We start from the raw sequence: 15,963 nt of genomic DNA on the forward strand, positions 1-15,963 counted from the left end.
TTAAAAAAATATTTTTTGCAAGTTTTATAATTTTATTTCTTAGATTTAGAGGTCTATGGCACATTTTTATTAATTTTTGTGAATAGTGTGAGGTAGGGGTCAGCATTCTTTTTTCATGCATATGGATATTAGATTATTCCAGCACTATATATTTTTTTCACAAAGACTACTATCTACTACCTGCTGAGTGTTAAGCTGTACTTCTTAAAATTTACTTTGTGTTTCAAACATACAATAACTCTTTTACGCACCTCTTCTTTTAGGAAACTGGGAACACTGAACTCCAGGGAAGTGGTGGGGGGGACTAACTGTAGGAATTTGTGTGATTTTCTATGCCTATTTTCTATCAGTTGACATATGCCCAATATATCACCTCATCAGAAGCAAGTTCAACGGACAATCTCCCATTTTCTGGGTCAAAAATTTTATTAAGAGCTTTGCTAAGCACTTAACTTTGAGGGTATAATGATAAAATCAAGCCATAAGCATTTAGAAAGTCAACAAATCCATGATGGAACAAAGAGTACAGAAACTTTCTACCCATAGGCTCAGATGATGCACATATACCACAAACACAGGATGAAAATCCCCACATTTCTTGTGGATGAAATCAGTGTGCAGAAAACTTAATTTTATATTCCCTAAGGAATGTTTAACTGCATTGGTCAATGTTTGTGAGGCTGGGGGAACACTTCTCTCTTACTTCTGCGAGTACCTTACTTGTCAGAGAATCACCTCTAACGTAACTCACCCTGCATCTATCCAGGCTGTCACCTTTCTCTTTGGGAGGTGGAGTAACTTACTTGATTGATGGGTTCAGAACATGCATAGGGATGAGCACTGTAGTTTATTGGGGCTCTTAAACTCCAAAGGTCCAGACAAAATAGAATGCTAAAGATTGGTTTAATAAATGTTTCAGTATTCAGTTATAAGACATGTCTTCTCCAAGTCCACAAAGCATGAAATAGGCTTAAACTACAGTCAGATATTTTTGTTTCTACATAATAACTTCCTATTAAAAGAATCAGGCAGCTCAAAATGGCCATTGAATTTGGATATTTAGAACCAGGAGTAGCAACTTGTTGTTAAAGAATGGTTTTATTCTATTTTGAAGCAGAATTTATATTAAAAGACCTGTTGAGGTTTTTTTTAGGTCTATGAATTTATTGATAAATATAAGTGTTTTTCAGCAAATGAACAATACCAAAAATAAACAAGCTTAAACTCTTATGATACAATATCTTTATGCCTCCTGAATGTGCTTTTTCCTTGTTGATATCAAAACCAAATGATGAGTTCTTTGGTTCTTTGCATTGAAACCAAGTATTAGTTCTCATGATTCGGGTAATATTCTTTGTCTTAATGTCATATTCAAATTGCTTTGATCCACGGCTGAAATAGAAGAATCCTAGAGACAGAGAATCAGGATTAGTTGTCTTTCATAACTATATAATACTTCCATACTTTTAAATTTTATAAACATGGAAAAAAAGAACATTATGGAGCGTGAAGAAATTTGTGGAATCACATACATACATTTTAGTTTTCTACTGTCATGTGGGAAATCCTATTATTTTTATTTCCCTAAGGAGGAAACCAATGTCATAAAGGGTGAGTTTCAAGGGACTTTTTAGCTTTCTAGCCAGACTGTGGTCTATGCCAGAGGTTTTCAAACTAGGCTTCAACAAAGTGTCTCAGTGAGGGGGAGGAGAAGGGCCCTGTGGATATGGCCTTGGTCTCTATATTCTCATTTTCTTAGAGCTGTTCTACTTTGATCTGTTTTAGGTTTTGAGGTTCTGTGTTAGATTTCATTGTAATAATAGATCATGTCACTCAAAGATATTTCTAGATTATCCCACGGTCTAGGTCATTGTCTTTGATGATATAGTTGCTGGATTGTATTCGTTATATTGCCTGAGGTTCTTTTAAAACTACAGATTCTTAGGTATCACTCACAATTCTGCCTCAAATACTTTGTTTCACACACAAACCCCAAGCTATGTACATTAAGCTACATACATTAAAGTTTGAGAATCATTGTTTTGTTCATGTGCTTAGTTACTCTGCACACTTTAGGGGGTGTCTTTACTTATCAATGATGAGTAAAATGGATTTGGTACTTTTTACATAGATTTGAGATGGTATAACAGAGAGTATAATTCAGGATTTATGGATTCAGTTTGTGATAATGCTTGTGGGGTTAATGTTTATTATTGTATATACTTAAGAGTAGCAAAATTGCATTAAAATAAAAGCATTTAAGTTTTTGTGCTGTCTTTTTTCACAGTCAACACAGTCTCTCAAGTATCCCAACAAGTGAGGCATCCATGCTTACCTTTGTACTGGAAAGCAGCATCAACACGGATACTGATTCCAGGAAAGTGTTTTACCACTCTCTGCGGGAACCCTTTGTCCATGGTTTGGGTTATTTCATCAAATCTGCATACAAGGATATGAAAGGATACCAGCGGATCTTTGGTTTGGGGAGCTTAATTTGCCTACTGCGCAACTTAGAGTCAAGCAGGGATGTGGGGAATACATAGGCTTAGTAGAGCAAAACTAAATGGATCAATAATAAAAATACAGTAAAGATTATGTTTGGTTGAATCATTGATAGAATCTTCCAAACAAGAAATGATCAGGGAAGAAGGCCACAGCACTTGTTAGATTGATGCCATTCGGAAGAATCGTTACATCACATTGAAGGCTGAGCTTGGAGCTTTCAAAAATTTTCACTAGATATGTTTGTGTCATTGGCAATTTGGTTGGGATCATCAACTTTTTATTTTATCTTATCTTTATTTTTTAAGTTGAAGGAAAGTCATTAGACTCATTGAGATCTCTTTCGGCTTGATAAATGTCATCCACTGCCTTCATTATTCACTTTAAGAAGTCTATGGGCTGGGCGTGGCAACTCATGCCTGTAATCCCAGCACTTTGAGAGGCCGAGGTGGGTGGATTGCTTGAGCCCAGGAGTTTGAGACCAGACTGAGAATCATGGTGAAACCCCATCTCTACAAAAAGTAAAAAAATTAGCCAGGCGTGGTGGCACATGCCTGTAGTCCCAGTTATTTAGGGGGTGCTGAGGCTGGAGGATCGCTTGAATGCGGGAGGTCGAGGCTGCAGTGAGCAGAGATTGCAGCACTGCACTGTAGCCTGGAAGACAGAGCAAGACTCCATCTCAAAAAAATAAAAAATAAAAAATAGAAAGTATTATGGATTCATTTTATTTTTGTCTGTGTCAAAGCGATGCTATTGTGAATATTTTTCTCTGTAATAAAACAAAGGGTCAATCGTCTATAAACTTGCCTCCAGCACCAAATGCCCACAAAGAAATAGGTTTTTCTTGTGGTCTTATCACAGACGGCTGCATCTATTTTCTTCACACGTCCTGGAAAGCCTATTGTATGGATGGATTTGGGATAATCTGGCAAGACAGCATATCCTCTGATCATCCAGAAGTTTTCATCTAGGAAGAGAGGAGTGATTATTTATTTTCTAGAGGGAGAAATAGGTATCTTAAGAAATTTGAAAATAATTAGATGCTAGTTCCTTTTAGCTTCAGTGCTTAGAGATTTAATAATCTTATGTCCACATTCATTCTTACCACTTTCTTTAGCTGCTCATATTATTTATATTACACTAATAATATATACCTGTGAAAGTCAATAGTGTGCATACCTTTGTCAATTGGTTTCATTGTATTGATTGCTTTTAATTGGCTAACTCTGTCAAAACAATCAAGTAAGCAATGCATATGTGTATTAAAACCTGACATTGTACCCCGTAAATATGTACAATTATTATGTGTCAATTCAAATTTTTAAAATGAAGTATGTTTGGACATGTTCTCCTAAGTTTCAGCCCCCTAGTGCTCTCAAAGGCTAGTAATCTGATAACATCATATAAAAAGTGGGGTTGCTAGATTAAACAGAAAATGTCAGTTAAATTTGATTTCAAGTAAACAATGACTAACTTTTGGTATAAATAAATACAAAATATTTTAAAGGATATATATATATATATATATATATATATATATATATATACCAAAAATTATTTGTTGTTTATCTGAAATTTATAGTGTCCTATATTTTTATTTGACAAATCTGGCTACCTTAGTAAAAAGTGATCATTAAAGAGAGATTAATTACCTTTATTTGGCTGAAAAAGAGACTCTTTTAGTTTTTATCACACAGGTTTATTTTAGTCCCTGTGCAACTAGGATTGTGTTTATCTTCACAGCCACAGAGAATCCTGGTTATTTATATTCTTTACGACAGGAACCTAAGATGAGAGCAAAAGCCCTGTGCATTGGCTCATGCGTGAAGATTTTATTTCTTACACCAAAATACCCACTGGTCAGTTCAGGCAGCCAGAGGGAGAAGAGGAATCAGGATGGGCAAGGTTACCTTTAAAAACCAGAATCTTATCTCTGGGGTTCTCATATGCAGCTTGCAGATCAGCTGGCAGAGATGGCCAGAATGAAGCAATTAATTCAAACTCAACATCCGTGATATCATAATAGATCCTCCAGAGGTGCCTGTGTTAAACAAAAAACACTTTACACATGCAGCCTATTTCCATGTCAATGAGAATTTTGTAATCTTAGGCTTGCCTTTTAGCTAATTGGTTGGTATCTTCCTCAAATAATTGAGATAATTGGCATAATTATCTCAATAATTTCCCCAGCAAATTTAGGTGGTTGTGAGTTCAGTTCAGTTTGGGACTGCCTTTGTGCCCACTCTCTTGGATCCGTAGAGTGGAAACTCTTCATGGAAATCTTATTCTGAGTTCTGAGTGCTCAATGGTTTTGTTTTTGCCAAAGCAGCAACACTCAACATTCTAAGCCAACACCAAGCATTCCTAAGAGGAACTTTTTGAAGCAGATGCTTGCTGGAATAAAGAAATGTAATCACTGACATGCAAAAATACTTCCTCAGAATTTCCCTTCTGGCTGCAAAATTCTGAGTCTATGAATGAGACATGAAAAGTCCTTATATTCCATTTCCCTCCACATACAGGCCACTCCTCTCTGACATTCATGATGGGTAGCCTCTTGGCCTCTGCTGGTCAGAGAATGGTGGTGATAACATGTGATCATAACGTGATATATTCGTGGGTGAAAGGAGTCCAATTTCAAATATTCTTTTTGCCCCTATATCTAATTATATAGCTTGATATTTTGCTATAAAAATATGGTCATGGTCTACATAACTGACACACCATACTGCAACTTAAGCTCAATAAATTTTAGTGAGAGAAGGGATTTCCCACTACAGCTAACACTTTATTGATGCAACTTTAAGAAGTGTTCAGTGAGGTGCTGACCCATGTTTAACAACTGGCTCTCCAGGTGGGAAGAAGACATGGCTTTAATCATTTGCTGATTTTCAGATGTAAATATTCCAACCATGGCCAATTTAAGCTGCCTATGTGTTGTGAACTGGTTTGCAAAATTCCTGAAAATTTAACAATAGGCTCCTGTAATGGAGTGTAAGTTGGCTTCAGTAGGCCACTGGGATTGGTGGACTCTTCTGGCCAAGAAGTCACTGAAGGTAGACTCTATTTCCCCTTCTTATGCAATGGCAATTTTTAAAATTCCTTAAAGACATTTAAAAATTTGTCAAACAACTATAAAATACACACATATTGCAAAGCATTCAAAGAGTGTGGGCAGTTATAAAATGAAGATAAAAGGCACACATTTTCACTAGCCCCATGACTACCTCTTTATCCTCAAATCCCTTGAAAAGAAAAATCTTCATAGAAGTTGAGGTGTTTAGGGAAATGAGTTTACCTGCCTTTAAAGAACATTACTTCTCTGCGGAAAGTGGTGATAGCATCAAAAGTCAAGTCGGGGTCACAGGCATGGGGTATAGTGGGTTCCTTTGGCTTAGCAGGTACCTTAGGCAGACCTCCTTTGATGAGAAAAAAAAAATACCACAATGAATTAAGAGGGCATGAAGAAATATGCCTACACAAGGGTCTTACCTAAGTGGATATTTGCTTCATGATAATATTTCAAGAAGTAATTTTCTCAACTTCCTTTCTGAAAAGCTTCCTATTTAGTTCACATATGTTGAGATTTATAATTTTGCTCACCATAGATGGACTGGATTCCACTGATATCATCCTGAGAAAGTGGGTATTTTCTGGGATCCAGGGAGACATAATTTGGGAACATCAAGGCTGTTTGATCATTGGAGTGAGAGAGCCCCAGTGCATGACCAAATTCATGAGCAGCCACAAGAAACAAGTTGAATCCTTGACAATAACAGGGAAAACACGAGCACATGACTTAATCAAAAAGAGAATGGCTGCATCTGAGATTAGAAAGTAACTAAGGGGAATGAAATAAAGGCTTGCTATACAGCAGATAATTCTCATATGTATCACCATTTATCTGGGAGGTATTTCAATACCAATAAAGTCATGTGTTGCTTAATGATATGGATATGTTCTGAGAAATGTGTCATTGAGCAAACATTATAGGGTGCACTTACACAAACCTAGATGGCACAGCCCACTACACACCAAGGGTACATGGTGTAGCCTCTTGCTCCCAGGCTACAAACCTGTATTGCACGTTACTGTACTGAATATTATAGGCAATTGTAGCACAATGGTAAGCAATTATTTAGCGCAATGGTAAGCATTTGTCTATCTAAACATATCTGAACATGGAGAAGGTACAGTAAAAATATGGTATAAAAGATAAAAAATAGTACAGCTATGTAGGACACTTACCATGAATGGAGCTTGCAGGACTGGAAGTTGCTCTAGGTGAGTCAGTGAGTGAGTGGTGAGTGAATGTGAAGGCCTAGGACTTACAGTACGTTATGTAGACCATATAAACACTGGACACTTAAGCTACACCAAGTTAAAAACTTTTTTTCTTCAGTAATAAATTAACCTTTGCTTACTGTAACTTTTTTACTTTATAAATTTTTTTTTTGAGGCAGGGTCTTGCTCTGTTGCCCAGGCTGGAGTGGTGTGATCACAGCTCACTGCAGCTTCAAACTCCTAGGCTTGGGCAATCCTCTTCCCTCAGCCTCCTGAGCAGCTGGGACTACAGGTGCATGCCACCATGTCCAGCTAATTTTCTTATTTATTTTTGTAGAGATGGGGGTCTCGCTATGTTGCCCAGGCTGATCTTGAACTCCTGGACTAAAGCAATCCTCTGAGTTGGCCTTTCGAAGTGCTGGGATTACAGGTGTGAGCCACCACATCTGGCCTAAACTTTAAAATTTTTAAAATTTTGGACTTTTTTGTGACTTAGCTTAAAACACAAATTTGTTGTACAGCTGTACAAAAATATTTCCTTCCTTTGATCAGGGTCATCCGTATTACTGTCTTCCACCTCCACATCTTGTCCCACTGGAAAGTCTTCAGGGGCAATAACATGCATGGAGCTGTCATCTCCTATGATAACAATGCCTTCTTCTGGAACCCCTCCTGAAGGGCCTGCCTGAGGCTGTTTTACAGTTACCTATTCTTTCTTTCTTTCTTTTTTTTTTTTTTTGTACAAGTAGGAGTACGTTCTAAAATAACCATAAGAGGTATAGTACATTAAATACATAAATCAGTAACATGGTTGTTTATTATCAAGTATTATGTACTTCACACAATTGTATGTGCTGAACTTTTATATGACTGGCAGCACGGTAGGTTTGTTTATATCTACATCACCACAAACATGTGAGTAACGTGTTGTGCTATGACATCACTAGGTGATAGGAAATTTTCAGCTCCATCATAATCGAATGGGACCACTGTCATATACATAGTCCATAGTTGACTGAAATATGATTAAATGGCACATGACTTTAATCGGTACTAGTCACATCATGGAAAAATATAGCCTAGGGTAAGCAAATGGCTTGAAACCGGTGTCTCAGAAATGGACAATATTAAAAAAAAAAAAGAAGCCACCAGTTTGGGGTTGTTACTAGACTATAGTATATGTGATCATGTTGCTCCTACTTCTATTCTTCAGAGGTTCTGTATTGCTATAGGATAAAGTCCAAACACCTTCACATGACCTTCCATGGTCTAGTCCCTGCCTATTTTCAGCCTTATATTTTGTTTTCATATTCTGCAAGCTAACTATATTAAATCGCTGGCATTTTTCATCTGTGTCAGGTTCTTTCTAATCTCTACGTCTTCATACCTTCATCTCTTTGCTAATAATATATCTCTTCCACTTTCTCTTGGCTTAACTACCCTATTTATTCCCCAGGACTCTCCTCTAAAGTCATTTCCCTCATGTAACTTCCCTTATCCCTCCAGCTCTTATCCAGGTTGAGTTAAATGCACGGCTCTGGCTTCCACAGACTCAGCACTTGATTCTGTCATAGCCCGTAAGGACTGCATTGTTTATTTCTGTCACCCTGAGTACATGAACCATGTCTTAATTATCTTTTATTCCTAGTGATTGTGACTGCTTAATAATGATTAGTGGATATCCAAGTGTTGTCTGAATGAAAAAATGGTTAGATGTGTTTCCTAAACATGACCATAGTGCCCTTTCCAGAAGTCTTACCAGGCATGTTAGAATTGCCTTTGTCTTTGCTTCTCCCACTAGTCTGTAAGGCTCTGAGTATAGAAGACCACCTTCTTGGGCCTGGCATGGTGGTTCACTCCTGTAATCCCAGCACTTTGGGAGGCCAAGGTGGGTGGATATCTTGAGCTCAGGAGTTCAAGAGCAGCCTGGTTAACATGGAGAAACGCCGTCTCTACTAAAGAAAAAAAAAAATTAGCCAGGCAAGGTGACCTGTGCCTGTGGTCCCAGCTATTTGGGAGGCTAAGGTAGGAGAATTGCCTGAGTCCAACAGGCATAGGTTGCAGTGAGCCGAGATTGCACCACTGCACTCCAGCCTGGGTGACAGAGTGAGACCCGGTCTCAAAAAAAATAAAATAAAAATAAAATAAATAAATTTAAAAAGTCCTTCCCTGGATTTGCAACTAAGTGCATGGAGCCTAAGGAAAACCTCAGCTTCCCTGATGGAAACTTGCCTAGTGATGTTTGCACCAAGGAAACATAAAAGGGCAAAGAATTATATCATGGTCTTTGACACTTTTCTGCTCTTGCCTTTGTTGCTGCCCCTTGCCTGGCTGGCTATATCACTGTGTGTGCTTTTGGACAAGGAACTGGAAAAATGACTGTTGGGAAAAATAATTCAAAATCAGGTTTTCTAAATGAAGTCCGAACCTTTATTCTGTAATCTGAATCCTATTTGGCATTTTAACCTTGTCTTCTACAATTCTGTTCCTTATGCTGGATTGAGCTCTTCTGTTCAGAACACTCCTGTTCACCCTCTTTACCCTACTTTGTCTTCTTAGTTCCTACTGAGCCTCCAGTTCTCAGGTTTGACATAGCTTCCTCTGCTGACCTGTGGGTCTGGGTTGGACTTTCTTCTGTGTGGACCTATTACATTGCCATAGTTTCCTTTATCTCAGTACTGATCCTACTGATTTTAGTTGCCATTTAATTGTCTGTGTGTCCCTTAGACTGTAAACCCCTGGAGGGCAGCTTCTGTGTCTTATATACAAGGGTATATTTCATTTCTATGACAGAGCCTGAGTCATAGTGGATGTTCAATAAATGATCATTGAGTGACTTTATTTACCAATGATTTGTAGAGTATTTCTCACGTGCCAACACTGTTATCGGCCATATGACACTGAAGGTAAAAGATGACCAAAGTCTCTGTCTCATGGAGATGTGACTAAATAGATAAACTTGTGCATTATACATTCATAGCTTTGTAAATATTTTTTCTTATGTCTAGAATGTAATTCCACTCTAGTTATCATTATCATCATCAATACTAATAATTGTCAACAGAATCTTTGATGTCAAGCACTTTCTGAGTGTTCACTATGGACAACTGCTCTGAAAGGGGTTTTCACCTTTATTAACTTAGTTAGGGTAAGGGTAATTTATTTCACCCTCCTAAAAGAAGAGCATTATTATTATTTTACAGGCAAAGAAATAGAGAGTAAGAAAATTACTTGACTTGCCCTGGGTCCCTCAGCTGGTAAATGGGAAGCCCTGAAAGGAACTAGTGTCTGCCAAGCTATAAACCATTGCTTTTTCTCCTTCCCAACACTGCATCTGTAGCAGTCTGTAAGGCCTGTTCAGTTGTTTGGTGCACACGTGTGTGCCACACAAACACTGACAATAGGCTTGGCACTGGCTTTGCTTTGAGAGACCTTCAGGAAAATCTCTATATGTGCTTAAAGTCCTCTGACATCCCCATGCGATGACCCGTTCTTCCCCGAGGAAGCAGCTTAATGGTACCATTGGCAGATGATGTGTCTGTTGCTCTTAAGCAAGTTACACCAAGACTTTTGCCACCCTTCCATAAAACAGAGCCTCCACATTGCAATGAAAGAGGTGATCATATAGGTTATTGCTGAATTGCCTATTTTAAAAAAATTGCAATTTTGTTGGAGATTATGTTTGCTTGATATTTTATGTTTCCATTGGCGAACAGGAAGATATTTTCCCCTTTAATGTCAGTGAACTAAGAGTTATATAATTGGATCACAGAGGGCCCACAATTTCTACTCTAAGGGACTGTAGTAAAGTGGTCAGAAGGCAATCCTTTTTGGAACTGCTGCCTAGAAGACAATCCTTTTTGGAACTGCTGCCTGGTTGCCCACCCAGAACTTGGTTGAGGACTGTACTTACCTCTTGCCTTGCTCAAGCAAGACTTACTGATGTGGAACCCAGATTCATTGGACTTAAAAAAAAATAACTTATCCCACACGTCCCCCTTGGCAGAGGGCTTAAAGCAGTATGGGTAAGAGTAACTGCTACTTAGTATTGGATTTAAGAGACCAAAGGATAGTAAAATCTTTGATCTCTGCCTTTAGATATGAAAGTAAAGCCTGGCTGAGCAAGGGGAGTCATTCTGATTTTGGTAAGTGCTAGGATATTTCCTATAACTGATGAAACATATCCACAGTGTCTTCAGACTAGTACCAAAGAAATATTGAAACATGTCTCAGCAGAAGATACACAACAGACATGGTTCATTCCTTTCCTCTCTTGCTTGGGTGACAATGTTATCTTACCTCCTTCAATTTATTGTCTGCTTGTGATGCTACGTCATGTGGCAATGGCAGCGGCCAATCCCAGATTTTGCCTGCTGCTGCCTACACCTCAGCCAGTACTGACTTTCGCCCTTTTCACTGGCACTTGGAAGAACAGTTGCATCACCTGTTCTGACTGAGCAGTGAGTGGCCATGGACCATTTTGTGTGACAGACTTTCAGTTTCACAGAAAGTGCAAAGCTGATCTGGACCGATTATCTGGAGATACATGGTCAGGAATGATCTGTATCCTTGTATACTATCCATCAGGACCACTACAACCTGTGCTTTCCTGTGACTCTGGAAGCTAGACACCAGACCCAAGGTAACTATTGCAAGTGACAGAATAAAAGAGTGGGGGACCCAAAAATCTATTGAGCTTGCTCTTTTCTTTGAGGCCTACACTGCTACCTGTTAATATAGTACAGTTTGATATTTTTGTCGGAACGGTAGTAAAACACCTTGAATGCCAGGCAGGCACATTGAGAAAAATAAAATAAACTTACTTGGTTTGAAGAAATAAGTCAAATATAAGGACTAAGGTCTGATTCCTTTGCAGCTGGGCAAGAGTTAGAAGAGGAAGCTCATGCTTTGAAATAGAGCCTCTATGGGCTATGAATCCATACACTGTCCTTTAATTGCTAACTCAAAATTACCACCTCCCTAGAGTCTTCTTTCAATCCTCAAGCAACAGATGACTTCTACCACTGGTACAACACGAAACATCTTCTGCCTTATATGGCAGGTATGTGGGCTGGCCTTGTGTACCACACAGGATCATGAACCTCTGAAGGCTTACACTTTTCTAGTACAACTTTGGGGTCCATAGAACACCTTGTATAGTTCCGAGCACACAGTGGCCCCTCAGAGATTATGGGTGTATTAATGAATGTATAAATAATGAAGACTGCTCTGATCATAATAGAATTAGCAACTTTATGAGGGTGTATTGAACACTTCCATCAATGTCATCTTGGAATATGGAAAATTCTGGGGACATTGGGAACTTTAGAGTTAAAAAGCAGCTAGTTACAAAGCCATTCTTTTCAGGGATTCTTTAGAATAATAAAATTTTGTTCATAAAGAAAATTAGACTCACCTGCTCCATCCTTGGTCCAGTTTTCATCCTCATCAAAATGAGTGTCACCACCCAGACCCGGACCAGGAGGAAAGGCATGGCCAAGCACTCCCAAGGGACCATCAAAATAGCGAGGACATCGACCATGGACTGAGATACAATTTATGCGAGGAAAAAAGATCAGCTTCCTCAAATCTCCTGAGATAAAAATAGCTTTGCTCTCTGTTGAAAACCTTACCTCGAGTCCTAAAGGCAATCATGATGTCTGCAATCCCCTTTGAAATCTTGGTGAATTTTAGTGGAGTGACTTTGCTCCACACTTCTAAACCTTCTTGGATAGCCTCATCCACAGCAGCTCGTGCCATATCCGGAGTATAGTTTATTATTCTTAAAAATTAACAAAAATATGTCAATTTCTGGCTTATTCATGCATGAATATACACACATAACTACAAAAAAACATTTCTAGCTTATCAATAATGTGCTGCAGTAACTTTGGTGTGGTGCAATTATCTTACAGTTGCATTAGCACTTTATTTAAATGAAATACTCTTACATATACTGTACAATTAAATTCCTTTTTCTTCCCTATGAATCAGTAGTATTATAACACTTCAACAAAGGAGGCTCAAAGAGGTTAAATGACTTCCCTAAGATCACATCCCAAGACAGCATTAATCTCATGTACGTGTTGGCTTGTATATGAAAGTATTATAAAGACATTCTTAAAAAGAACTGAGAATCATATTTTTGAATGGCTTGTGGAAATCAGTCTTGTGCATGTATCATATATTAAGAACTTTTTTTTTTGAGACAGAGTCTTGCTCTGTCCCCCAGGCTGGAGTGCAGTGGTGCGACCTCGGCTCACTGCAACCTCTGCCTCCCAGGTTCAAGTGATTCTCATGCCTCAGCTTCCTGAATAGCTGGGACTACAGGCGCACGCCACCACGCCCAGCTAATTTTTGTGTTTTTTAGTAAAGATGGGGTTTTGCCACTTTTGCCAGGCTGGTCTCAAACTCCTGACCTCAGGTGATCTGTCTGCCTCAGCCTCCCAAAGTGCTGGGATTACAGGCATGAGCCACCGCACCCAGTACATATATTAAGAATCTTACATGAGAACCACAAGAATAGCTCAGGAAAAGATTTTTCTCTTGTTTATATTCCCTATCTTGCTAAACTCATTTTTATCTCAAGTCCTAGCACTCAATAAGATGAAAGAAGAACTATCAGAAAGGCTGTAGAGTGATGGTCAAGGTGACTGCCTCTGTCTCAGATCAAGGGCATACCTCATCCTCTTCCTGCCAATGAGTCAGCCTGTCCCTGTCCCCTTTTCCTTGAGATGTCTGAGGGAAACACCTTACTTTGCTCTGAGGGGCTCATCTGAGATTTGGCAACTCTCTCTCTCACACACACATGTCTCTGACATAAACTGATTGTGTTCCAGGGTCTCCCCATTTTCTCTTGAGCACCTTTCATTCATGCTGTCAAGTATCTACAGTCAGATGACAGTATTTGTTCGGAGCTTATATGATGGTGGCAGAGGCTAGAGATGAGAGAATGTCTGCCGGAGCCAGTAAGAGCTGTATAACCTCAGCCATGGTAAATAAACTTTTGTTTCAGTTTCTCTGTATTTAAAGTGGCGGTAGCAGCAGAGCCTATAGCACAGGTTTGTTGGGCAGATACCGTAAATGGAGCCTATGATGTGCTGTGCACACAGGAAGTGCTCAGTCAATTGAATGAATATTATTCTGTTCCTCGGAAATTATCTTTATGTTCCTTTGGATTAGGCGGAAATAAGCTGGCAGAAGCATTACCTGTAGGTGAGGTTGTATTTTCTCCACCCAGGGAGGGTGTAGCCATACTGGCCCACATCAGGTACCCCACACCTGGGTGTCTTCATGATCTCAAGGGTGTTTGAGTCCAGTTTTCCAGTCACTGTCAATCCAAAAAATGCTTGCATTTCCCGAATTTTGTCATCTATCAGACTCCTATTCTTGCTTTGAACAAGGTGATTCCCTTCTATTTCAAGAGAGTAGAACTGGTTGAGATATGCCTGACCAAAAAGATAAGAAAAAAAAAAGAGGCACAGGCTGCAGGAGAGCAAATCTCCATCTCAGGAAAAAGCAAAATTGCCTAAAATTCCTTCTGGCAATAGGAAGGGGGAAAAAAAAAGAAGTAATGAGAGAAAGTGAGGAGTGAAGGAGGAAAGAAGAAAGGAAGGATACAAAGAGGAAAATAACGAGTCACCCTGCTCTTTCAATTTCCAAGACTTGGTTGACTTATGAGTGACCAGAATTAGCCAAAGCACGCAGCTCATAAACCTCCACAGAAGAGAATGAAGCTTTGTCTATCTGTTGAATGATGACCTATCTTACATATTTTTGCTGTTACTTTCATTTTGGTGTTTCTTTGAAACAAATTCTAGGAGAAATAAGTGATTATCCATTTTGCACATGTATTTGATTTAACCAAAAATAAAAAGTTAACTGAACTGATTTTTAGAGGGAATCTGTAAAGCAATGTATTTTTTTTCATACATATAGGGATTAGGGCTCCAAATTGTAGATTGGGTCCTCCTGCTTGTCTTGAAATGCTTTTATAGTGATCTCCATGCCTTGCAGGGCTCTCTCCTTTCTCCTCTCAGTAAACATCCCTTCATTTGTGACCATTGCTAAAAGTTATAGCACATCTTTTCCCCCTCCCTGTCCCAGCCCTCCTCCCCAGCACAATTTCCTGATATCCTCAGAGCTAGACAAATGAAAAGCAGCTCCTTCTCACAAAAAAGTTCAGGACTCTTTTGCAGGAATGTGTTTTCTTTTTAGGTCCCAAGAGAATCAGTAAAATAAGCTTTTTTATCAATAGTCATCGATATCATTTATTAAGACAGTACCTGAGCCAGTTGCACGTTTTCTTCATTTTCTGTCATCCGGACTGAGGGAAATGCAGAAGAAGATGTTATAAAGAACAAAAACAGAAGCAGAAGGCGCTTCATTCCTCTCTTTCTTCAGCTGAAGCCGGTTCTGTTAGCACAAAATTTAGAAAACAATAGTGAGACGTGGCATGAATTGGCTTGTATCATCATTTAATTAATAACAGAAAAGGACACTTGCCATAAAGTGTGTCATGATTTGCTTTTTTTTTTTTGTTCACTGAGCTGATTTTGTAATCTTGGTCTGCAATTGTTTAGTAAACACAGTTAGTGCTTATTACTGAATTGAATATACTGGGAAGTGAGCCTCTGAGTTATTTTTTTCCTTGCAAAGTTTTCTTTTGAAGGCAATCTCAAAATATCTTGGTAGGATGTTATCATAAAAAGACAAATGAATCAGGAGTCAGATTACCCTTATTAACTAAGATAAACTTCAAATGTTTATTGAATTCCTACTGTTTGCCTGGCCCTGTGAATGCAATCTTGTTGGAGAATTCAGACACATACAGAAATTAATGTAGGACAAAAAGGAGGCAAGTGGGCAAATACACAGTGCAGATTGTAAAGACTAAGAAGGGCCAAAGGCAGATCACTGTTTATGAGTGTGGCCTTGAGGTTTTACGCAAGTTAAATACAGCCTGCACTGGGGCTTGCACTAGGGCTTGCTCTGGGTTTTGGAGAATGTGTAGAATTTGGATTTACAGAGGAAGGAAGAAGAAGTGTGAGTGCAAAGAGGCCATGGGAAGGAGGTAACACAGCAGAAACGAGCCGTAGGAAATCTGGCCTGACTGGAACAAAATGTGTATGTAGACAGCTATGGAAGATGGGATGGAGGGTCTCATGGACAAGAAAG

General features: G+C 38.9%; 1 protein-coding gene across 4 annotated transcripts; it reads right to left on the reverse strand.

Moving 5' to 3' along the window:
• Positions 1–407: 407 nt before the first annotated feature.
• On the reverse strand, positions 408–15,282 carry MMP27 (matrix metallopeptidase 27). Of its 4 annotated transcripts, XM_054439057.2 has the most exons (10): positions 15,072–15,282; positions 13,996–14,234; positions 12,420–12,568; positions 12,203–12,331; positions 6,106–6,267; positions 5,801–5,921; positions 4,413–4,543; positions 3,310–3,469; positions 2,336–2,439; positions 408–1,408 (listed from the first exon to the last, which is right to left on the reverse strand). In XM_054439057.2, exons 1-10 carry the CDS (start codon positions 15,171–15,173, stop codon positions 1,164–1,166), a joined length of 1,542 nt encoding a protein of 513 aa, XP_054295032.1. In that variant the 5' UTR covers positions 15,174–15,282; the 3' UTR covers positions 408–1,163. The 4 variants fall into 4 exon arrangements, with proteins under 4 accessions (XP_054295032.1, XP_054295034.1, XP_054295033.1 ...); XM_054439059.2 differs by lacking the exon at positions 6,106–6,267; XM_054439058.2 differs by lacking the exon at positions 12,203–12,331 and having other exon boundaries at positions 15,072–15,281.
• Positions 15,283–15,963: the final 681 nt, after the last annotated feature.

The sequence above is a fragment of the Pongo pygmaeus genome, chromosome 9 (assembly GCF_028885625.2).
Source record: "Pongo pygmaeus isolate AG05252 chromosome 9, NHGRI_mPonPyg2-v2.0_pri, whole genome shotgun sequence".
NCBI lineage: Eukaryota > Metazoa > Chordata > Mammalia > Primates > Hominidae > Pongo > Pongo pygmaeus.

Excerpts from the sequence above, each read along its gene's own strand:
- MMP27 (XM_054439057.2), bottom strand. The coding sequence starts at position 15,173 with ATGAAGCGCCTTCTGCTTCTGTTTTTGTTCTTTATAACATCTTCTTCT. Across the intron at positions 4,544-5,800 it reads GTAATGTTCTTTAAAGGCAG|GCACCTCTGGAGGATCTATT; the intron begins GTAAACTCATTT and ends TGTTTAACACAG. Across the intron at positions 1,409-2,335 it reads TGCTGCTTTCCAGTACAAAG|GATTCTTCTATTTCAGCCGT; the intron begins GTAAGCATGGAT and ends CTCTGTCTCTAG.